The 24,727-nt window shown below is 34.8% G+C and overlaps 4 protein-coding genes across 9 annotated transcripts; 2 read left to right on the plus strand and 2 right to left on the minus strand.

Moving 5' to 3' along the window:
- LOC105156166 (zinc finger protein 4) lies at positions 3,829–6,911 on the plus strand. 6 transcript variants are annotated; one of them, XM_011072223.2, is made up of 3 exons: positions 3,829–4,076; positions 4,895–4,970; positions 5,824–6,911. In XM_011072223.2, exon 3 carries the CDS (start codon positions 5,923–5,925, stop codon positions 6,658–6,660), a length of 738 nt encoding a protein of 245 aa, XP_011070525.1. In that variant the 5' UTR covers positions 3,829–4,076; positions 4,895–4,970; positions 5,824–5,922; the 3' UTR covers positions 6,661–6,911. The 6 variants fall into 6 exon arrangements, with proteins under 6 accessions (XP_011070525.1, XP_011070529.1, XP_011070528.1 ...); XM_011072227.2 differs by having other exon boundaries at positions 5,868–6,911; XM_011072226.2 differs by having other exon boundaries at positions 5,871–6,911.
- LOC105156167 (protein OBERON 3) lies at positions 9,186–12,912 on the plus strand. Its single transcript, XM_011072230.2, has 2 exons — positions 9,186–11,303; positions 12,118–12,912. Exons 1-2 carry the CDS (start codon positions 9,401–9,403, stop codon positions 12,699–12,701), a joined length of 2,487 nt encoding a protein of 828 aa, XP_011070532.1. The 5' UTR covers positions 9,186–9,400; the 3' UTR covers positions 12,702–12,912.
- Positions 13,091–14,756, minus strand: LOC105156168 (probable transmembrane ascorbate ferrireductase 3). Its single transcript, XM_011072231.2, has 4 exons — positions 14,443–14,756; positions 14,262–14,310; positions 13,958–14,157; positions 13,091–13,548 (listed from the first exon to the last, which is right to left on the minus strand). The coding sequence occupies exons 1-4, from the start codon at positions 14,608–14,610 to the stop codon at positions 13,288–13,290; spliced, it is 678 nt and encodes a 225-aa protein (XP_011070533.1). The 5' UTR covers positions 14,611–14,756; the 3' UTR covers positions 13,091–13,287.
- On the minus strand, positions 16,219–20,479 carry LOC105156169 (mediator of RNA polymerase II transcription subunit 27). Its single transcript, XM_011072233.2, has 7 exons — positions 20,124–20,479; positions 19,013–19,178; positions 17,603–18,050; positions 17,100–17,159; positions 16,926–16,994; positions 16,802–16,845; positions 16,219–16,687 (listed from the first exon to the last, which is right to left on the minus strand). Exons 1-7 carry the CDS (start codon positions 20,386–20,388, stop codon positions 16,510–16,512), a joined length of 1,230 nt encoding a protein of 409 aa, XP_011070535.1. The 5' UTR covers positions 20,389–20,479; the 3' UTR covers positions 16,219–16,509.

The raw sequence follows: 24,727 nt of genomic DNA on the forward strand, positions 1-24,727 counted from the left end.
AATTATAATTAAGTGAATGAAATCCTCAAGAATTATTCTATAAAAATCATTTAAATTATAGTTTTCATATCAAGAATAGCATAAATATGTACACTTCTTCTACTATTTGAACTTGTAGTCTAATGACTTTTAATGGGGTCGAATTCAAATTAGATTAAACGCAATTTACTCTCAATGATATTATAAAAATATAATTAGTAAATTATCAATTTATGTAAACCGTTGTTAGGGAGGTAATTTGTTTCATTTTTCAACACACAAGGTGATAAATTTACTTTTTTTTTTTATAGGATTTGTTTTTACTGATTTGTAGTATGTCAAGAAAATTAATTGCACTTTACCCAATTCAAATTATCCATTATAAATAACGAAATAGGCGCAAAACTTCATGAACTGAAAAAAAGAAAAGGTTTAAAATGTACTTCGACATTTTGAAAAAAGAAGCATCTAACCCTCCGTCGGCCTTGTTGTGTTCTTCATTCGCACAACTTTTAACTGATTTTCATGTTTTGATCTGAATATTGTCTATATTATTAAATTACTAATTATCACGAATTAAGTACTTAATTTTGCTCAGCCTGTACTTAATTTATTTATTTTCAATCTCAACACACCTCAATCTTTGGCGTACTGAGATTGGAGAGAAAATAGAGAGAAAATAAAAATAAGTAATAATGAATATTTTGAGTTTTTATATTTAATAAATAAAGACAAAACGAATCCGACCTAAGCAAGAGCAGGGAGCGAGAAAGAAAGGGTCGAGATCTCAAAATACTTGATAGAATAGCTCCTTAAAAAGTATATTAAAATCAAAATAATTAATGTATATATAATCTTTTTAAATAAATAATTTTGACATCTCAAATTGTATTTTACTATTATTTAAAAAAATATTCAGAATTTAAAATGATCACTATTTTTCTTGACATGGGCCTTGAAAATAGTGCAATAAGTGGTAAATCAAATAATATTTTTGGCAATTAATTATTTTTTATTTTTGGCAATCCATTATTTGTTACTCAATTGAACATATATATTTTTTTTAAATATATGTAATTTTATGTCTAAAGTTTGGCTATTGTTAAATATGGATGCTCGATTCAAAAATCTTAAAAATAAAAAACAAGACGAAGCTTCTTAAGACTGTGCTTGTTTGTGAAATATATGTTTTTAATCTTATTTGAAAAATATATTTTGTTCGTATATGCTATTGCTCGTGAGAATTATTTTAAAATATATTTTAAAATATTTTACTACATACATATAATATCAAATATAAGTGTTAATTATTTTTTTATTTAATATATTTTACATATTAAATCGACTATCATCATTATATTCTGATCAACCTACATATATATATATATATTTAAAAATATTAAATAAATAATGAAAGCCTATAAATGTAGGAGAGAGTACATAACAGGGGGTGTTGTCCTTTGTTCTACTAACCACGACTTTTGTATAATATCTGGACTCAAATAGCGTACTTTGTGTTTGGACTCTCAAAGGCAACTGGTGGAGTAGTGAAAGTCGTGAATCTCATGAACTCGAGGGGATAAACGGAAAGGACCAAAAAGTAAAACTGTAGCAAGGGCTTGTTTGTTTTCTAAATTTTGAAAGAAGTTGTTGTTGTTTTGTTTGGATAATCAATAGATTCAATACCGCTCCTTCTCGGTGGTTTGGTACTTAAATTTTCCTGTGATTTGATATATTACATAAATTATTATTTAGTTAAAATTTAATGAATGTGCTGAAATTAGCAAAAAAATTGAAAGAAAAATTCGCTCAATTGACTTATTACAGGTCAAATAAATATTTTATTACAAAACTATTCTTATACATCTTCGCATACTAATATCAGTAAATTTAGATATTTTTAGGGATAATTACACTCCTTCTTCTGAGGTTTGGTGTGATTACACCTAGATCATGTAGTTTGAAAAATTACATTTAGCACACTTAAAATTTATTTTTGTCTAACAAATAAATCCATTCATTTGTCAAAATTAACTGAATTTACAGATATTAATAAAAAAATTGAATAAAAATTGATATTTACTCTCGATTGATCTATTACTGACTTATTACAGGTCAAACAATTTTTTCCGTACTAAACTATTCCTATAAAGGTGAAGATATACCTGCTCATATAGATTAACGCGTGAAGACATATGAGGGTAATTTGATTTTAAAAAATTTATTTGACATGCAATAAGTCAGTATAATCTTTTTTGTTAATATCAGCAAATTCGATGAACTTTGACTCGCAAAGGGACTTATTTGTTGGATAGAAGCAAACCTCAGGGGTGTTAGATGTAATTTCTCAAACTACAGGGGTTTATATTGTAATTACACCAAAACTCAGGGAAGGAGAGTATAATTATCCTTATTTTTTAGGAACAGAAAATCTATTTGTAAATAGAAACAAAATTAAGAATATTAGATATAATTTTTCAAATTATAAAAAATCGACGTGTAATTACGTAAATTCTCACGAACGTTCAGTGTAATTATTATTATTATTTTTCTTTTGATTTTCGTCACATTCTTTAGTTGGCCCCGATAACATAATGCATTTTAGAATAATTAAATGAATTGTATTTTCGCCTTCTTGCACATAATTATACCGACATGCGATTCACTGCATAATCTTATTATTGTAATATTATTTTCTCCAAAATATGTGGTGATAAGGTTCTAATAAGGCTATTTAAAAGATACAAATATCGTTTATAGAATTTTAAATACCCAAATAAAATTAAAATTCATACATTTTTTATGAGAATTAGGCTGCAGATCTAACCCAATTCAGTGATCAAGAATCACAATTATCGATACTTCAACACTTGAAAGGTTAAAATCACGACACGTGAATCAGTATAAGTACAAACATTTTACTCTATAATTACTTCAAAATCACTTGGAACAAAAAGTACGTCATTTATTTATAAAATCTTTTTTTTTTTTATCTTTTCTTGATCTTGCAATATTTAAGCATCAAAGTGTTTTAATTGGTGATATTGTGACAAGCTTAATTAACCTCTGCTTGGTTTATCAGTCCCAAACACCTGCCAGAATTAGATTATTCTCAGGGTCGTTGCGGCTCGAACCCGAACCATATATTTTTTGGATAGGAGAAAAGAGAAAAGCAAAGGGAGTGAAAATTTGACATAATCTTTATTTTTTTTACAAGTTCTCTTCTCTCTCATCTTTCAACTAGAAAAATCGGATTCTTTTTATCAACAATTACTCTAAAATATAAAATTGAGAAACTTACGTATTCGACACTTTCATGTCTTCATATGCTTTTGCATAAAAACAAAATTGCCCACTAACAATTTTTTTTCGATATGATATATTATTAAAAAAAATATTAAAAATTTTACGTATTTTTAACTTTATACTACCACTCCTATTACAAACCTTAAAGGAAAACAAAATGTAAGTTTAGGAGGGACTAATGATGAAAGTAGTTGAGATTCTTGTTTGAATGAACTCCAACCAAACAAGGCACAAGAAAGGAGTAAGAGCTTCAATTGAATTCAATGAATACAAACAAAGGGATTCTTGAACATGCTTTATTCTTTCTTTGGTGGATTGGAAGAAGGTGGTATTGGAGGATCCTTCAACAGGGGAATACAGCAACAGCAGCATACACTAGTTTCCATGCTCAGTGGGGACTCACCACACTCTCTCTCTCTCTCTCTCTCAACCTTTTTCTTCCTCTGTCCTATAACTAATGCTTAATAATGCTTTTCATTTTCACATCACATTTCGTTTCATTGTAGTTCAAAGAGCCCAACAAAAATAGTGTCTTGTGTCCCCTACCTCCCCCCCACCCCACCCCATCCCCTGTATCTGTATAATCTGCTTTTCCATCTGACTTATCTGACGTCCCACCACCTTCTCTCTCCCTCTCTCTCTCTCTTTCTCTCTCCAATGATCTTATCTCCATCTAGTTCTTGTGTTTCTGACTCTTTCCTCCTCACCCATATTTGGTAAAAACTAAGAATCCCCTCTGCAAAAATCTGTCTTTTCACACACGGAAGCTGAAGCTCCTGAGCCCTTCAAAGGTACTTATTAGTGTGTTAAAGGCCTTTTTTTTTTTCACCTCACTTTGTAGCCTAGCTTGGCAGCCTTCTTTTGTTCATTGCTTTTATGCTCTTTTTTGTTTTCTCTTCTTGCTTACTTGCTTCTAGATATACTGTTTGTTCTTGCTACTGCATAAAGGTGGATTTTTTGTGTGTGGAGATTCTTGATTCTGTTTAAATCTGCAGTTTCTTGCTGATGGGTGGTTCCTTTTTGCTCTACCTTGAATGGGCTTGTCTTGTTTCTCTGAAATTCTTGATGTTGTAATAGGATTGATGATCTGGGCAATTCCCTTTGAACTAGCTTCATTTTTCCTTTAGTTGTATTGAGCTCATTTGTGGAAAATTTTCTATGTTTTTTTTTTCTTAAACTTCATATGCTCTCTATTTCCACTGTGAATCTAGAGGTAATTACTAACAAGGGACTGTTGTGTCTCACTAGTATTTTGGGATTGTTTTCTATTAACAAGTTCTTGATTGTCTGTGCTTTTTACATTAGCGGATCCATTGTCATTAAATAAAATCTCAAAATGGTTGAAAATTATTTGTTGCTGTCAAATGTGAACATCAGTGAATTACTCAGCTATGTATACAGTCGAAGAACTCGACGATGTTCAAGTAGCTACTTGTCTCCTGCGTCTCCCAAGAAAGGGGAAATTTGTATCCAGGAGTTCCTTTTTCATTATTCATAAATGTCATGTTCTTGTTCAATGTTTTGAGATTCCTCTGTCTGATTCATGATGTTTTCCATGATCGACGTCGTTCTTTATTTGTACTTATTGTACCTCGTTTGTTCCTTGAAGCATGTCCTGTCTCAAAGAATTTTGTACTGACCACTCCAGATTGTTGTTGATGCTGTGTAACCCTTGGTAACTCAAGGTAAAGTACTAGGAATTCTTGACATCAGGTTACTGTGATTCAGTTCACTGCATATGTAGTAAGAATTCTGGAGAACAATAAATAATCAGCACTTACTCTACAGTTGCCTTAAGATTGTGGCATGCATTAGAAAACTGTAGTTAAGACGAAAAATTCACATATATGTGTAAGAAAATGAAAACATTGAAGACATAACGTGATGTTTGTCTTGTATAATTGATCGATCTTGTCTTGACAGAAAACAAGGATGAGGGGTTGCTAGCCTTGATGCGATGTCTTAGAAACAGCTGTTGATCTCTTAGAAAGATAATTTGCTATCAGCATTTATTAAAAGTCTCTTTGTAGGCATCGAAATCACCTCTAAATGGGAAACTATATATATGGAAAGGCATAGAAGTTACATTCTTAATGTCAGTTTATGTTATAGCATGCATATCAGGAAGTGCTGGTACGAGGAAAATGTGCCTGCCGGGAATTTAGACTATCTTGTATCAATATGTTTTCCCCTAGAGTATCACTTTGTGAGATGACATTAAGCCTGTTGGATTTTAGGTAGCGATTGGTTATTGTTTGTTTGTTCACAATTTAAGCATCTTGTCTGGACCTATATCAGATCTTGAGACTGTGCGCTATTACCAGTGCATATTCTTGTTCTTTTTAATTATCCTGATACTCAAGTGCCATTTGTTGACTTCAGGAGATTGTAAATGATTGATAATTGAACCTCAAATTTGCGTCTCTCTCTCTCTCGCACATACATACAGACGTACACACAAATTATGCATGCACGAAACATTACGTGCATGCTTGCATTTACGGACACTCAAAACACACGCTTTCTTTCTGTCTGCAGATAGCAACTTATACTCTAATATCGGCTTCTGTCAATTAAATCAGCAGTTATTTAGCACAATTCCTGGAGAAGGATCAACATTTCATTTCTCATCCAACTATGATGCCTCCTAATTTCAACATTGAGTCTGAAGATGAATCTGAAGTGAGCAGCCAAGTAGCTTCCAATCAAGAAGTCTCTCCTGTCCACTCCAAGGAAAGCAATAACCACTCTTCCTGCCTGGAAGATTCTCCAGGGCATCACAATGACACCATGCCGGTCATCCTCGACCTCACACTTGGCATCAACGGTTGCGATGCTGAGCCGAAAGGCTCAGCTGAGACTGCCGGTAGAGTGGCAGAGCATCCCCCACCAGCTTCCCGAGTTTTCTCTTGCAATTATTGTCGACGAAAGTTTTACAGCTCGCAAGCATTAGGTGGACACCAGAATGCACACAAGAGGGAGAGGACACTAGCTAAGAGGGCCATGAGAATGGGAATGTTCTCCGACCGATACGCTAGCTTGGCGTCGCTCCCGCTGCATGGGTCCGCATTCCGGTCCCTTGGCATCGAGGCTCATTCTTCAGTGCACCAACAAATTGTTCAAAGTCCTGGTAGGCCGTTGCACGGGATAAGAGGCGGAGCCAGGTTTGTCGAACAAGGTTACTTCGGGTTGCCTGTGTACATGGATCAGTACGACGAAGCGGAGCTGTCGTGGCCCGGAAGTTTCCGACAAATCGAGGGGCTTCAGGGCAATCCGGGGCTTGATTCCGGCCAACGTCCCGACATAAACTTCATAGCAACAGCTCCACCGGCGAGGAAAGATTCATCCCTTCCTGATCTAAACCTAAAACTTTGATAACAAGTTTTTGGCTAGTGCCATTTTCTTTTGAACTCTTGGGATTAATTTGTTATGTATATTGTACAGAGATTTGAGTGGTTAGGGATGAAAGTGAGGGTTGATTCTGAAGCATTTATAGCATTCAAATTGATGGATCATGGATGTGAAGATGCTGAAGGGATTATGTTGTTTTTGCTACTTGGGATCATAGACTTCAATTTCACTCAATTACCAACAATTAATGTATTTTTCTCTACTTCCTATTTGGACTACTCACTGCTTTAATATGTGCATCCCATTAGAACATCTCATTGATTTTTTTATTTTAAATGTAATCTATCTATGAATATTATAAAAGAAAGACTCTAAATTTGTCCTTCAACCCATTCCTTCTCTACAATAAACTTTGGTTATATAACAAACTAAATACCATCTCATCTGAAAAAGCAATACTGTGATATTATTAACCCCCACTCATTATTTCAATTAAATATAGTAAACTAAGTATATACACAACTTTCAACTTTTCAATTAAAATTTGATACCAAATCACATTAGGGGAATGGAGTATTATAGAGTGAACATGACATGAATCATGTTCTCAAGCTCTATGATACCCTTTTCTCTCAAGCTCTATATCTGTGGTAATGCCCAATTTGAAGCTCAAAATGCCACCACCCTAATCAACTTAGTTACCCTCCATCTGCTGCTAAAACAACAACCAATTTAGGTCTAATTATAGATAGTTGAGGGTTCATCCAACTCAACAAACACCTCAATCCTTGCCCACATCAACACTAAAACATGCTAGCAGGTATGAACATGCTAGCTATGCTTATAATCTCATGGATAGAGATGATTGTAGCTATTATATTGATTTTTTCATACTTGCTTATTGATGTGATAAATCCCATTTTTGTCGGTGTGGGGCTAATATGATATGGCAAACGACTAGATAATATATATCCAATAAAATAAAAAATCCCAAAAAAGATTTGGAGATATCTTAACTACCCTTAGTCGCCTTCATGTTTTTCTTGTCTTCCTCCTATAAATAGGGGCCTAGGTAAGTTCAAAGAGTTATCACGTTTTAAGCAATTCTTGAACTGATTTTTTCGGTCGTTTTTCACTCACTCTCCATTCTTACGTACGATTTTCAACATAACTAGAAAATAGAGTTTTATTTATTCATTACGTGTTTTACTAAATTTATATTTAGTAGGATTTTATTTTATAGTTTAATTCTATTAAAGCTCTTCATTATAAGCCAATAAATACATAAAAAAAAAACTCATTATATTATCATCTCATTACTGAATAAAATTCCCTCAAGCAAATTCATAGTCCTTAACATAGAAAATTAAGTTTAATGTAATTTTAATTAATTCTCTTATCTCAATTTATATGTAATGTATATATGAAATTTTGGTTAAACATTCAAAAGCAAGAGTTATTGAAAAAGTTTACGAGTTACAAGAACAAGTAATGCATCATTATGGTTTTTGAAAAATGAATCAAACAAATATGATTCAATGCACCACTTTGATCTTTATTTCTTGATTATTTTATGTACTAGTTGTTTATGTACTCATTTACCATTATCATATTTCCTTTTGAAAATGACATATTCTATTCTACAAGAGTCAATACATATATATATATATATAATATTTTATATAGTTAGTGATGTTACATCAAATTTTTTTATTATTATAGTTAATTAAATATATATTATTAAATAATAATTTTTATATATAATAATGATGTATGCATATATATAAATATAGTAATAATTAGAGTTTTAGAAAAATATTTTGATAAAAAGGAGAATATCTTTTGCTAAGTTTAACATATTCACAAAAAAAAAAAAAAGTAAAACATTGATTGAATTTTCTAAGTCTTAAAAAATTCATAGAAATACTATTCTCGAATGTGCCAATATGTGAATATTAGGAGAGCCTATAAAATTATATTATTTAGTTTTTTTTTTTTAAAGAATTTTAGTATTGATAATTGTTTTATGGGAATAAGAGGGAGTAAATAAATTGAAATTATTTAATTCTAGACTTCTAGAAGGAATCAATTTAGATGACGAGGAATATCAAAAAAGTCTACTTGGGACTCCAAGAGGGCTAAAGGAGTTTCTGGTAATTAACTTTTATCCAACAAAATTAATCCATAGAAGATTTCAATTTAAGAAAAGAATTCAAGCAAACAATTTGAGATTTAAAATATTTTTTTATAAAATATAATTTAAAATTAAAAAAAATAAAATTTCTTATAATACGAAATTATTCTAAAAAGATTAGAATATATTAGTATTAAGAATTTAATTTTAATTCTATCGATCCAGACGCAACTTGAACAGTGGGGGTATTTTTGGTACATAGGACGAAAAGGCATGCAAACAATTGGACTTTTGGGGCACGTCAAGCGTTAATTTGACGTATGGAAGGGGTGTTATGGTAATTTCGTACACCAGCAAACCTATAATCCGCGTCGAAGACTTGAAAGTGTGAAAACTCGAGAAAAAAAGAATTCAGCCGTTGCAACTTGCCAAGTATTCGGACAGCGCAGAGAGAGAGAGAGAGAGGGAGGGAGGGTGATGAGGGGTCAAAGCTCGAAACTTTCAATCACACCCTAATAAGATTCTCTTGAATTCTTGCAATTGCCCGTGTCTTTGAGCTCTGTCTCTGTAAGTGTTTCACCTCTTTCTCTTACTCTCTGCTATTTATTTGATTTTTGGTGATTGAGAGTGATGATGGTGAGAGAGAGAGAGGATTCAGATGAGCTATCCGGGGAAAAAAATAGGGAGAGCCCAGATGAGAAAATGGAGTTTCAAGAAAGGGGTATTGATTTCCTTGGAGAAAAGTCGCCGGATAAAACTAAAGTGATTGGTGGTTTTGATGAGAGGGCTGCTTTACAGCCAAAAAGGGCTGGGAATTTTGGCTCCCAGGAGCTTACTCTTAGCTATCTTTGTGAAAATTCTAAACTGGGGTTTCCTGAGAAGGATGTTTCAGGCCAAAACCTGCTGAATTCTCTGAGTGGAAGGTATAAGGGAAAAGAAATAGTTGTTTCTGAGGATCAAAATGCAGAGGATAATAATAACGTGTGGGTGGAAAGAGATTTTCTTCAGTTGAATGAGAACAGAGGGAATTCATCTAAAAGGGAAGCTGAAAATGTGGAAACTGTGGGTGAGAATAAGGAAAAGAAGCCAAAGGTTGAGTCTTTGAACCTTTCTTTGGCTCTTCCTGATGTTTCCCTCTCCTTGGCTGGGTCTAACCGTGTCCAGAATGGGGATCTCCCATCCCGGCTTAGGCCGAGTAGGAGTGTACAGTCACTGGGGCCATCTTATAACAATAATACACAGACAACGTATTCAAATGATTTCACGGCAGCCTCGCTTTCGTACTCGTATTCCCACCCCTTCTCGCACAACCCCAGTTGCTCTCTCACTCGGAATTCGACTGAGAATTATGACTACTCAGTGGGAAGTCATAGGAAGGAATGTGATCAGATCTGGAATTGTGGAGAGGGGACTAATGGTTCTGTCCACAGTCGATTTAGGCCAATTGGAGATGGGACTGTTGCATTATCCAATCATGGGGGTGGTGGTGGTGGAGGTTTTGGGATGGGTAATCGCAGTGGGTTTAGTAAGGATTCATGTAATAATAGTTTTTACAGGACTACAAGCTCGGACAATGTTTCGTTTTTCCCATCTGAGTTGCCAGCAAGACCAAGAATAGATGCTCAGTCAGGAGATTCAAGGATGAGAAATTTGGAGAATTTTAGAGATTCAGAAGATCATGTGGTGAAAGTGCGTAAGCCTTCTAGACCTGAGAGGATACTTAGAGAAGTTGTATCTGAGTCTATCCCAGCCATGGCTCAGATCTTTCAGGAGCTTACTGATGAAACAATTGAATCTACTAAAGAGTACTTGAAGAACATTATCGATAATCCAGAAAGGAAAGATGAGTTGGTTGGTTTCCAGAAGAGACTTGAGCGGAGATCTGATCTCACCAATGAGACACTCTCAAAATGCCAAAAGAGCCAGCTTGAAATATTAGTTGCAATAAAAATGGGGCTAGTAAGCTTTATACATGGCAAAAACAGACTCCCAGCAGCAGAATTAGTGGATATTTTCTCACTCGAAAGGTGCCGAAACATAAACTGCAGGAGGCTACTACCGGTTGATGATTGCGACTGCAAGATTTGCTCGACAAAGAAGGGATTTTGCAGTGAGTGCATGTGCCCTGTATGTTTGAACTTTGATTGTGCCAACAACACTTGCAGTTGGGTCGGCTGTGATGCTTGTTCACACTGGTGTCATGCTGCCTGTGGGCTTGAGAGAAACCTCATAAAGCCTGGTCCTTGCTTGAAAGGGTCATCTGGGGCAACTGAGATGCAATTTCACTGCCTTGGCTGCGGGCATGCTTCTGAGATGTTTGGTTTCGTTAAGGATGTCTTTATTTCTTGTGCTAAGAATTGGGGTCTAGAAAACCTTATAAAAGAGCTTGACTGCGTCAGGAAAATCTTTAGAGGAAGTGAAGATCGAAAAGGAAAGGAGTTGCATATGAAGGCTGCTGAGATGCTTACCAAGCTTCAGAACAAGATGACAACTCCTCCCGAAGTCTGCAATTCTATGTTTCAATTTTTCAACTGTGAGTGTTCAAAACAATCCTTTTTGCTTATCCCAGTACTAGCTATGATTGCCAAAGTGATGATGTGAAGGAAATAGTGGTGCTACTGATTCTTTTATGTGTTTTTATCCTTCTCTTGTTCTTCTGATTGATAAGCTGCAATAGTATCTCGAATTATCTGGTTCTTGCTGTCAACAAGGTTATCAAAAGAATGCTGGGGAGAAAAAATAACAGTGCAAGTTTCTTTTGAAATGTCAAAAAGCTATATTTGGTGAAAAAATTAGGATCTGAAAGCTTGGTTTAGCTTAATGAAAGGGTTGTGCTTGTCATGTTTTCTGTAAAATATGAGTTGTGTTTGTAAAAACATTTTTGGGTTAAAGAATAATACAGAGTTATGGTTATGAGTTCTCTAAACAATATGTTCTCTAAGGAACTGCTTACTTTGCAACATTCTAGTGACTTGACAGAATGGATATTCTGTACAAAGCAATCAGGATTGTAACTGGTTCGTTGGTTGCATTGCATTCTTTGTATGAGTTCCCTCCTATAGCAATTTGTTGCATCCAATATAAGAAGTGTATATCCAAGAAACTTGAACAAAAATCACAGTGCAGGTTGAAAAATATAAGATTCTTTTCCGCATGGAGCAGGTTTACATTACAATGTTATTTTTGTGTTGGTATGATCCGTCAAGTTGTTCATGCCAATAGATTTACAAACTGTTCATAGCTTCCTGGATGTATTGGAACTAGAGTTTGCTCGTCTTTTTATATGTTATAGGTTCAGAAAACCAAATAATGATCTTTTATTTCTATATTTGCTTTCTGATACGTAGCTACGGAGGTCTTCGTGGACATGGGTTCTTCTAGCATGCTTTCTAAAGATTCTATTGATCAACCAAGCTTTGGGAAAGATGTTTCTGCTCTTCCATTATCCAACTCTCTCACTCCAAAACCATCATTCTACAACATGAACTCTTCAAGTGGACGACAAGAGTCGACACCCTTTGATCTTCATCACAATGACATCAAAGTTCCTATCATGAGTGACAAGATAATTGAGGATGAATGGTCAGTTAAGCCTGCGAAAAAAGATGGTTTTGACAGCCTGGAAAGTCTCGTGCGAATTAAGGAAGCAGAAGCCAGGATGTTCCAGAGCCGAGCCGATGAGGCACGGAGAGAAATCGAGAGCTACAGACGGATGGTGAGGATGAAAACTGAGAAATTAGAAGAAGAGTATGCTGCGAAGCTAGCAAAATTGTGTTTGCAGGAGACTGAGGAAAGACGAAGGAAAAAACTGGAGGAGCTTAAGGCATTGGAGAATTCGCACTGTGACTACTACAAAATGAAGATAAGAATGCAATCTGAGATTTCAGGATTGCTCAAGAGAATGGAAGCAACAAAGCAACAGTTAGTTTAATTCTTGTTTTTACCTAATACCGTCCATAGTTCTGTTTGACTCAACTATATCAGTAGTGTTGTTTGACTATGGTAACGTAGGTTGCGATCTTTTCCCATCTTAAAGCCATGAACGATTTGTTTAACCTTTGTATGTACGTTCTATAATGTCTTGCCATTTCGGTTGTGTGATGAGAAAGAAAATGGTGAGAGAGCTGTTTGGTTGGTGTTCACTGTTTGGCATGCTCATTCATCTTCATGGAAATTCTGACTGCTGAGATTTTTTTCCTAGGAAGAAGCTCATTCTGTTGCTCTGCTCCAGTGAAACTTTACTTAGAATGGGTAATTCTTTGCCCAAGATTGTAAGGATATGATCTCATTTGTTCATTTACTCAAAACGTGCAACATAAATAGACTTTTTCATTAGTACATTTATTCGTAGAATACGATGTTCAAGTACGAATACAAAGCAAACTCCCATGTAAAACACACAAAAACAAGTTCCTACAACAAATCATCACACTGCCAAACGAACCTTGTCCAAGAAGTTGAACACAATTTTTTCCAAAGTCAATTCTGTTAATGTGAGAATTTAGAAAGAAAAAAAATCATAAGTAGCGTCCGAGAGAAACAGAAAGATCAACAAAAATGCCAAAAAGCAGAACTGACAATCCAAGAAAGTTGATTGTACGAGCCTCGCTCTGATGCTGCAGCCCCATGACAGTGGCTTTCTCCGTCAACCCTGTCAGGGCCGCGCATATGGCCATAAACAGGAGAATTCTACCGCCACTTACGTGCCATGATGCAACTCGTGCCCTCGAATCATGTGAGGCTCCGGGTAATAGAAACACACTCAACCCAATCAACCACTGCATGCAAAAATACAAAAAGTAGAAGTTATTGCAAATACTTCCTTACATGGGGTGTATTACAAACGTCTTGACTAAACATGTCGAAGATTGAGGTAAAATTTCGACTTCTATATCTCGACTCATAGAATCTCATGATCAAGGCAAATACTTCTTTGTATGGCCAGTACTACATACGTCTTTGCTAAACCTATCGATGGTGGAGGTAAAATTTCAGCTTCTAAATATCGATTCAGTGAATCATTTTCCGCTCAAGGTAAGAGATGCGGAGACAAAACAGGTTGGATAAAAAGTTCTAAAGAAGTTCTGTGTCGATCTTTAGGAGTTAAAAACAGAAAAAGAAATTGGAACATAAGATCAAAAATTGTAGATTAGGACTACGTTAGATAATTGAACTGAGCAAGAATACCTGCAAGCAGTACAAGGAGAAGGTGCCTATTCCAATCCAAGAATGCAAGCTATACAAGTTTGTTAGGCCGCGTCTCTCATGGAACTTGAAGGCGGCATGCAGTCCAACGATCCCCAACACAATTGCTACTAAGTGAACGAACATGTGAACAAATTTCTGCACTTCCCTCTCTGCCACCACCGTCTTGTACGCCATCATTGCTGAGAAAATGTATGAATTAGTCCTCAGTACTTAAATGAAACACAACACAAGCACCAACACTTGTGCCGAAAGAATCAGATATTTTGATCGTTTTCATCCGTACCTTCACCAGCCATAAAAATAAACCCGAAGAACATAAGAAAGGGGTGAACCTGCAGAAACAAGAACACCACAAACACAACTCAAATTACATGCGTACTATACATTGCAGTGTTCAGATGCTTAACAGACAGGCAAGCACTTTTATCTGTATGATGGAACTGCATGCAGAACAGTATACATACGTTGAAAACACGACTGGAACTATCCGAGTCAAGGTCGATGCCCTCTCGATAGTGCAGCAGCCACACGATCAGAAGCACGGTTGCAATTATACCAAACAAGTGCGCCAGCAGCGTCATACGTGAGGCGGGCTTCCGGTATCTGACTCTGTGAGCCTCGATGGGATCCATGATGGATTGTTTGAGGGCGACCGAGTATTGGAATTAACCTGTTGTCTTAATGCTATATGATCATGCAGATTAATGGTGGTGATATTGAGTTTGTGCTAACTATAGAGTTATACACAATTTCTCTAAAGCTTAAAGTTATATAGGAGTAGTTGATAGTACTTAATTTGTGGGAACGAAATGACTTTAAACAGGTTGCTTGTTTTGCTGGTTTGGGATATTTGTCACAGAGGAGAGACTTTATGCTTTAGCAAGGGATATAGAAAAGTGATTGTGTACTATGAAATTAAAAGCTGTTTTCTTATCTGATCAATGGAACTCTTTTGTTCCATGCACAAAATGTCATTTGATTCTTGCTCAAAAATAGATGTTTAGGATAACAAACAATAATTTATGTATATGGAAAATCATACCTCAAATTAGGTTTGGTCATATTTGAACCAATTACATGACTGGTACGATACTTGTCATATGATTGGTATAATTTAAGAAGAATGATCAATCATATGGCAAATATATTATATTGAGTGACTGATTAGGTTCGATTAGACCTTATTTCAATAAGACTTTTCCTTATATCTAGGGAAGTTCTAGTCCAAATCGAACATGATCAAAACTGAACTAATTATATAATAAGTGCAATATACTAATCATGTAATTAGTGTAAAATTCAAAGTGTATCACCCAAGGGAAAAAGCACTTAAAGGCAACAACAAGAAGACGACCCCCAAGTTCTTAAAAATGGGAACGCAATCCCTAGTGGAGCTTATTTTCTAAAAGTTCAAGAATTGCATTGTCTTTTTTGGTTTTGTTAAGAGAATTTTAATATTTTTTTACAGAAGGGTAAAATGCAATTAACCCCATAGTAGCAAAACGTTAAAGAGGTGAAACTCACAATTGGAAAAGAACCACCATGAAGCCAAATTTGAGAGATAACTATTTCTAAATATTCTGTAGCACCGTCGTCATTAGAAAACATTAATACAAAATACACAGAGAGAATTTCAATTCTTTTGTCAGTAACACAGTCAATTTTTCATACACATGCCGTGCGTTGGTGTATGTAAGAAAGTATGATATCACAAATAATTTGAAGTGGCCAAAACACATTTATTTCCCAAAAAAAAATCTTTGATTATATTCTTATTGTTGATTGGCTATAAACAAATTGTGGGTAGGAATAGATTTAGGAACTTTGATTCAAGGAAAAGAGAAGTTAGCCAGCCAAGAATAACATATTGCTCCCACTGAAAGCGATGCTGATGCTCTTTTTAACTGTCATATTCTTCTTCTCAGATTAAATTTTGGAAAAGAACATTAATGTTGGGAAAAAGAGATTGAACCAATCCAAACTGGAAAGAAAGACTTTGGTAATTTCCCAAAATAGGAGGCAGCAGTAAACCTCAATCTTCTTTCAACAACTGACCTGTTTGTTGCCTTAACCCATCCAAATTTGGTTGGCTTCCCTCCTCTGCAATGGCTGATCTGATGCTGCAAAAATGGACAGCTTTATGATGTCGGTAACCTGGTATTTTCGGATCAGATGAAATGCATGATATGAGGACTGATCCTCCGGTCCAGGATTGCACAAGCGTCGTATAAAGAATTCAATTTAAGAATTGTAGTATAATAACTCAGATTATTTAGCCTGTTGTATTTCAGAAGATTGTATTGCTAATCGCTCCGCCATTTCGTCCCTTTAAACAACGCAAACATGACTAACAAGTCTCTAAAACCAAGAACGTGATCATCCTAAACCTGCTAATTCTACAATCTACACCAAAATTAACTCCTACACCCTCCCATCCACACGCAAGACAGTCAGAGAGGAGTGGCTATTGTTCAAATTGTGCACTAGATACATTTGACTACATTCTACACTGGGACATCATGTATTGTCACCTATGCTTCCTCTGAAAAGCAGCTTATGTGAAAGGCCTTAATCAGATCCATGCTGCAGTTCTCGGTCGTGGAGCTTTTTGCCGATTTTCTACCAGCAGTGTAGTAGCGGAAAGGACGTTTTAAGGGAGGTAAAATCAGGCCTGATTGTTTATCCATTGACAGAAGCTTGCCACACTTGCTGCAGAGTTACAATCTTGATTGAGATTCAGACGGTACCAGAAGAGGCTAAAGTGTGACAAGAAAGGCTAGAAGAAAAGATGAAATTTCAGAAGATAAAAAAACAAAAAATCACCTGCACACTTTCATGAACAATGTTTGATAACTGCAAACCCAGTGCTGCGGCAAAACAAAGGATATAATTAGACACTGAAATTTTCATTTGTTTTAATCAACTGTCATCAGTATTCGGACAATACCAGCAGGGAATGCAGGGCTGTCTCAGGATTAGCACAAGTAAAGTACTGCAGAGCCATAGAGGCATGTTCCTGCAGTGTTCCATTTGTGCAGCAGATAATATTAGACTTTCAGTATCCTATGTGTCAATACTGGGCATGGGGGTTGGGGGCACGAAAGTTGGTGAGCACTCTTACCGAAACATGCCTAAATACATGATGCAATGAAAAACCCCGTGCATGCAAATAGCTGCCACCCTACATAAGGAATAAAACAATGATACATCAGCTGCAGGTTAAAACTTGATCGTGGATGGTACAGCAGCTTAAATCAATAAAATTGCGGAAGACAGAAGGCACACGGAAGATCTAGTTAAAAACTTGAGAAGTGGAGAGAAGTTCTAAAATGAACACGAGACAGACATTCAAGCATTCCATTATACCAAAAGTTTATCACTAGGAAGATTGCTTTCTATAGTATTAGTACCAGTTAGGTAATAACATTTCAAACTATTCAAGATCTTCACACAAGACAATTTTATCTCTGTCCCTATGTGTGCAAGATGAGGAGACTCATCGATGGGCACAAAAAATGAAAGGGTACTGATGGCACCTCAGCAAGTGGAAAACAGCTTTTAATAATATTATAAAGGATTATGAGCAACAAGCCAAGAAGCAGATTGAAGAAACAAGTAAATCACCTCATCAGGGGAAAAGAACGCTACTGCATCAGGATCCATGGATCCTGCCGTATGCAGTGATACTACTGCTCTAAAGACCGAGGGGAGAAGTAACTCAATCACAGCAGCTTTATCTGGAGCATGCGTGCTTACTGAGCCTTGTACCCATTTGCTTGTGCTTGGAAAGCTATGCTCTTTTGAAGAATCTGTGGAGCTTTCATTTGCAGCAGAGGGCAAAGATGATGCCCGCTTTGACCAATCCAAACGCTGGTAAGTAAATGCTTGCAGATTGGCAACTTCTTTCTCTAGATGCGACAAGATATCAGCCAATGTTTTCTGATCAGCAAGTTCCTCTTGAGATATTGGCAGAGGACTGCAATGTTTCTTCATAGCTGATTCTACAACAGAATCCTCAGCGAGGTGGGGAAAAAATCGCCTTTTTTGATCTGTAAATGCCTTAAGAGCCAATCTGCAAATTGAAAAAACAACCTTACAGACGCACTTTACCGAACAGTTCCCTTTCAAAAGCAAGAGAGACCTATTATAAAGCTGTTCAAAATGGATGCAACTGCCCATATCAATGCCTATGCGAATCCTTAAATGCTCTGTGGAATCAATTTACATAAGCTTCAGTTTGTCATTCCCTCCCAACCTTGGCACTATGAAATAACAATCCATCTACTAATAACATTCTGACACTACATTTTTTACGCTCTTACTTTCAAACCGTGTTGGCATGTCATTCTCAAACTTTTTCCTAATTCAACCCAGCCAAACAATTTAGCTGTGCTGCTATTGGCTAAATATAAAATAAGAGAATATAAACCAGACATTATCATAGCACTGCCACCAAAAGCTAATTGATATACACCAGGAACAGCAGGAAAATTAAGAAATAATAATAAACGTCATCTTCTTAAAAGGCTAGTCTTGTTGCTCTGAGTCCTAAACCTGTCGATCATGCATTCACTTTACTTCCAATCAGAACCTCAACAGGATCTCCATTAGTATTAAATTATTAGGAGTTGATAGGTTAATGATAAATGTAAACTGACATTGGGAAGCATGTGCTGATCTCGACAGGGTTGGGCATGCAGCACTGTAATTCCAGTTGCTTTTGCAGGTGCCAAATGAATCACTTTAACGATACCCAATATATTCAGTCTAGATCAAAAGAAGACCAGAAAATAGTTTCGTTTTACTGAACCCACTCCATTAACTGCCAACACAAGAAATTATCAGCGCACTTCACTGAAACTTAATAGTATGTGATGCATTAGAGCAACAGTTTCAGATACTATCCCCGTTTACTATTTTAATGTTTTGAATCATTATTGTATCAAGTGCACGAAATTTTTAGGTATGTCAAATGTTATTTTATTCATTGGAATATTAATCTTGACTATACTAGGAAAAAATAGTAGAATTTACCTAGTCCTGTCAACAGCAGATGCACCAGCTTGGCCAGCAAGTTGGCGCTTCCATGCATATGCAACAACAGCACCATCTGGACAGACCAGAGGCATATGGAGGCCCCAAGAATTACTTCGTGAACGAAGTGAATCATTTAAAACACCAGATTCCTCCAGCTGCCTTCCTAACAAATAGAAAGCATATTAAAGTGATGCCCCCATAGCCCTCTTCTGATATCACCTTTATCAGTAAAACAGGGAAAAAATGTTTGTGCCGTGCTTATAAAGAAAGACAAGAAAGCTGACAAGTACCATATCAGGACAGCCAATAAGTTCAAAAGGGCCAGAGCAATCAATTAAATTTACAGTTCCCAGAAGAAATGCACAAATGCCGGCCATTATTATGAGGAGATACATCATTTCAGTATTTCAGATATTTTAATTGCACTGATTATCTCTCTCACAACAGAGAAATCTGAGGATCAAAGAAGCTAGAGAAAAACCAAGGTCCACGAACAAAGCAATCAAATGAACCCATAAAATTTCCAGTTTCATTATCCAAAATAGATCAAATAGCGACAAAAAATTACTAGCAGAGCTCAGTGGATCCAAACACACTATAAATATCATTTGAGACTACTCTTGTTTTCTATATTGACATAATCATGTACTTACAACATAATTCATTCTGACCCAGATATCTAAGAAGTGTATATTACAACATACATGTGCGAGATCTCATACTTTGAGGTGAAACTAAACCATTCTTTACTCGCACATACTTTGGGTTAAAAACAAAACACAACTTTATCAGAAGATAGTACAAGGAACTTACTGTTTACATCATATCGTCTTTTTTCCTCGTAAACGGTTTGCAACTTCTTACTTCTCTAGCACCAAAGTTCAGTTAATTAACAAGCGGAAACTTATACGGCCCATTTAGTCATTATCCCCTTTTCTTTTCTTTTTCAATATACTCCCACGTTTCTTTCCCAATCCCTTAATAAGCTCTATACCCTGTGTATTACCTAATGTTTTCTTCGAATCTCCTCGATTGTTTACTCTTACTACTCATCAACCAGCAGAACTTGCAAGTAAATCAATTGACAGAGATACACAAAGATACCCACCAATCGCACTAAGGTTCTGGAGGTGTTGCCGCATTAAGGATTCTTCTTTGAGGATCAAATTCAAACACTTTGCAGAGTGCTGGTGATGAGGCTCCTCCGCCACGTAAAACAAAGCTTCCAGCAGCCGGTCCGCACCGAGCCGCACATCAGCAATTAGCCGCCCCGCCTGCCCGAGCTGCTCCAACGCTTGTGCCACCTGCTTTGGCGGCGCATCCCCCGCCGCCGCGGCATCCTGATTCGCCGGTGGTGCCGCTGCCTGCTGCATTTTTCTTCCCCCTTTTCTTCTCTTCCTTCTCTTTTTTGAGAAAATTGATTATTGGTTCTGCTGTTTGGGGTTTGAAACTGAACAGTTTCTCTCATCCAGTGCAGACACCAAACTTTTGACCCGGCCCAATACCATAAACGAAGCAATATACTCTTAATGGTCTTAGGCCCTACCCAATTCCCGACGGGCCTCTTTTATATTGGGCCCATTTTCCTCCTGGTCATGGCCCGCCAATTCTTCTCTATGCCCTCAAGTAGCCCATTTTGTCATCCCCAGACCCTAGTTGCATTCCCTAATATTGAAAAATAAATAATAATTTAAAAAAAGCTTCTCAAGTATTTAAAAAAAATCAAAGTTATAACATTTCAATAACAAAAATTTCTGAATTAATAGAAATTCTTGTTAATATTATCTTATTTTACTGACCTTTTTTGTAAACAAGTTTACAACCTTCTAACCTTTATTTTGGGATTGGAATAATTACACCATCTTCTTATTAAATTTGATGTAATTATATATAAATATTTTGTAGTTCGAATATTATATTTAATGCTCTTGGTATTTTCTTTATTCAATAAATAAATTAATTTGTTAGTTAAAATTCATGAAATTTGTTGATACTAGTAAAAAGATTGAATGAAAATCCATATTTATCCCCAATTGGCTTATTACAAGTCGAACAAATCTTTTTTAATTTAAATTAGCCTTATACATCTTCACACTCTAATACATGTGACGAGTATATCTTCACCTTTAATTATAATATAGTTTGTTCGGAAAAATATTTATTTGACCTACAACAAGTGAGTATGCTAATCCATGGTAAATTTGGATTTACATTCAACTTTTTTTTGTTAATGTAAAAAGATTCTGTAACTTTTACTAACAGGTGAGTCTATTTGTTAGGAAAAAAACAAACACCACAGATACTAAGTGCAATTTACCAAATCATATATATTCTACGTATAATTATACCAAATCTCATAAAAGAACGGTATGATTATCCCTTTTAATTTGTACCAAATTCTCACCAACATTTGTAAAAAAATTATTTAAGCCCATTTTTCGTACGTAATTAATCAAACTCAAATATTTATTTTATTTCAAAGATTTTGAAGATTGCCTCACTTAATCAAAAAGAAATAAAATACTTAATTATTCGAGCTCCACTCATATTTAATTTAAAAAAATTCAAATTGCATTATAGTAATAGAGTCACATAATCAGCTTAATTATATTAAAATCCACTAATACAAAAAAAGGAGCATGAAGAAGTATTTATGGCCATTGCCCACCACTATGTATGGTGCTAATTCATCACTTTGTTTTATTTTATATATTATATTATATTGTATAATTAAATAAATGTGGTAATGATGAGATCATATTGAAATCCCTCCCACCATATTTTTTTCATGATATTGGGATTGTAATTATAGCTGTAATTGAGTATGCAGATCATCAAAATCCACTCCATAAATTAAAAATACATACACCCAATCACTACACTCTTCCATGTTGAGTGTTTCACCAGTTGAAGGGCTCTCTGTCTCTGTTTGGATTGATGGATTTGGATTTGAATAAAAAATTTAAAGAAAGAATTTTAAATGTTTTTATTTAAAAGAAATTTGAAATCTACCCATATTTCTCAAAATTTAGTTTAAAATTAAAATAAAAGAATTTAAAATTTTTTACATTTAAAATTATTCAAACATATTCAAAGGATTCGTTGCGACCTTCAATCCAAATACAACCTAGAAGAAAATTCATTTTTTACCATGGTTTTTAGTCATGACAAATATTTTAGTTACACCTGCAAAAATCGCGACCAACAATCGTTGCATGGCCATAGTCGATAACTAGTTACTACGATTAGTTAATCATAACAATTAGCCATGGTTAAATGTGAAACTTCTTCTAGGGTTCGAAGGTCGTTTGCCAACCAAATTCGGTTCTCGCTATTAATATGTTTGACATCGTAGAAGTCTGCTCTTATACAGGCTCGAATGCTTTTACAGTGAGATCCAAAATTTGATTGGTAGGTGACATTCAGAACTCTTCGCTAGCCGAAACACCTAGCATCACTCTTATGCACAAATATTTCAAACTAGAAGAAAATTTATTATTGACTAAAATTATGATAAATAATTATTATTAACCATGGATAAACTGCTCATGTGCAATATCACAGGGGTTGCTTGCATTTTCCCCTTAAATCAGTATTTGAACTACTGAATAAATAATTGAAAAACTTGAAATAACGCAAAAATGATGGTATCAAATGGCTTGATAAAATATCGAGACGAAGTGTTAATGATCGTGTGGAGTACGAAAAATATTCGATTAATTATTAATTTTGATTATATAATAATTATGGAACGACTAATTATTCTTGTTTTGGCCCAACCTTAAATTTATGGAGAAGCAACCTAAGAAAATAGTTCAATGAACCTAGTGCGAGACCTTGGATCCCACATGCTCTCCACTTTGCAACTTTGGATCTCATCAACATATAATTCATATGTTTTCTTATTCTAACATATTAACCTTATTTGGTACTAAGATGTCAACATTAAATATTTTTTTTTACTAATTTAAGTTTTTAAATGAGGTGGTTTGTATATAAATATTATATTAAAATTCGATAAAATAAAATTATGAGTTTGGATCTTATTACAATTTATTTTTTTTTTAACAAAAACCACCTAGAGGTGGGGGGAGCTTTTCGGAGTCCCAATCCTTCTATATTAAAACGCACAAAATAGTACAGCAGGGAGGGCTACCTCCCTAAAATTTCTAATAAAGTCATAAACAAAGAGTACTACTCCCTTACAAATAGAGCAATAATAAACAAGGAGTACTACTCCCTTACAGCAAAAGACCCAAACAGGTGTCGTAGAATAATTATGGCGAGTCAAAAAGATTTTTGTTATCCCACCACGTCGTTGATCGCACAGCACCTGCAAATAAATCTGTACAAAAAGGCCAAGCCAGAGTGTGTGTAATGTTGCAAAAGGATAAATAATGAACATAAGTATTAACGTGGACATTATGTTTACAATTATTTATTAAGAAAGTACTTCATACACAGGATTTACATATGCAATTATTCTCATCTACAGCTAACAATTTGAATTTTTAGATAAGACAATCGTTCAATATTAAGTCGGACAACTATAAGAAAATCATCATTAAATTATGACACATTTGTTTTTATTTATTGGGAAATCAAAATTTTCCAAAAATTTATGGGAAAAAATGAATTAAATTAAGCAATAAGAACCTTTTAAACCTTTTTCTTTTAATGAAAAAAGACTTATTTAAACAAATAAAGGGTGAATTTAATTGACAAAAAAGAAGTTCTATTTCTTTCTCATTAAATTTGAACAAGAAAATATAAAAAAAATTTGAATAATTAAGCACAATAATATAAATTAAGCTATGTTTGAGAGACGTAGACAACAATTTATTTAATAAAATATACGTCAATTAGGAACTATAAATAATAATAATATCCACCCTTCTGACGAGACCCGTACCTAATAAAACCCATAAGTATATAGTATTTATGGAGTCAATCAAACTTACTTAGGATAGGTTATTATCAACGTACTTACTTAGGTTATTATCAACGTACCAGCCATAACATATGATTGGAATTATATAGGGTAAATTACAACGGGTTTTCTTGAAATTTATTATAATTAAAAATATCTTTTTATTATTTAAAAAAATTATAAATACTTTTAAAAATTAACCCCCGTTACCCCTTAATTATAAACACCCTTAATTCTATAATAATATTTAAAAATATTAATATAATAAAAATATTTATAATTATAATAAATATTGTACTGTGTTAGAATATTAAGGTAGAGCTACATATGTATTTTTTGACCTCAACAAAATAGCTATCTCTACCCACAAAAGTGTTGTCCTAATTTGAGTGTTGGGTCTCTTCCATGTTTGGGTCAGACTCTATTTTTTGGAAGGCACGCTCCTTTTATTAAGGTGACAGAATTTGGAATTACCACTGTGCCTTAGTTGACCTAAACCTACCCATAAACAAACTTGTACTCTTATTTTTTTTTTTTTTTTTTTGATTTAGTAAACAAACTTATACATGTTATAATACACGAACACTTCAAAAAATTATTTGATGCAGTGTCGAATATGTATCCGACCTGCGGATGGAATGTCCAAAAATAAACCTGAGATAGTTGTTATTTTGTCCTATATTTTTATAAATACAAATTCTATGTATAAAATTCAAAGTTAATTATGTATTTTAAAAAAAAAAAATTATATATTGATGCGACGTGCGATGCTATTCGTGTTG

Source organism: Sesamum indicum, linkage group LG2 (assembly GCF_000512975.1).
Source record: "Sesamum indicum cultivar Zhongzhi No. 13 linkage group LG2, S_indicum_v1.0, whole genome shotgun sequence".
Classification (NCBI taxonomy): domain Eukaryota; kingdom Viridiplantae; phylum Streptophyta; class Magnoliopsida; order Lamiales; family Pedaliaceae; genus Sesamum; species Sesamum indicum.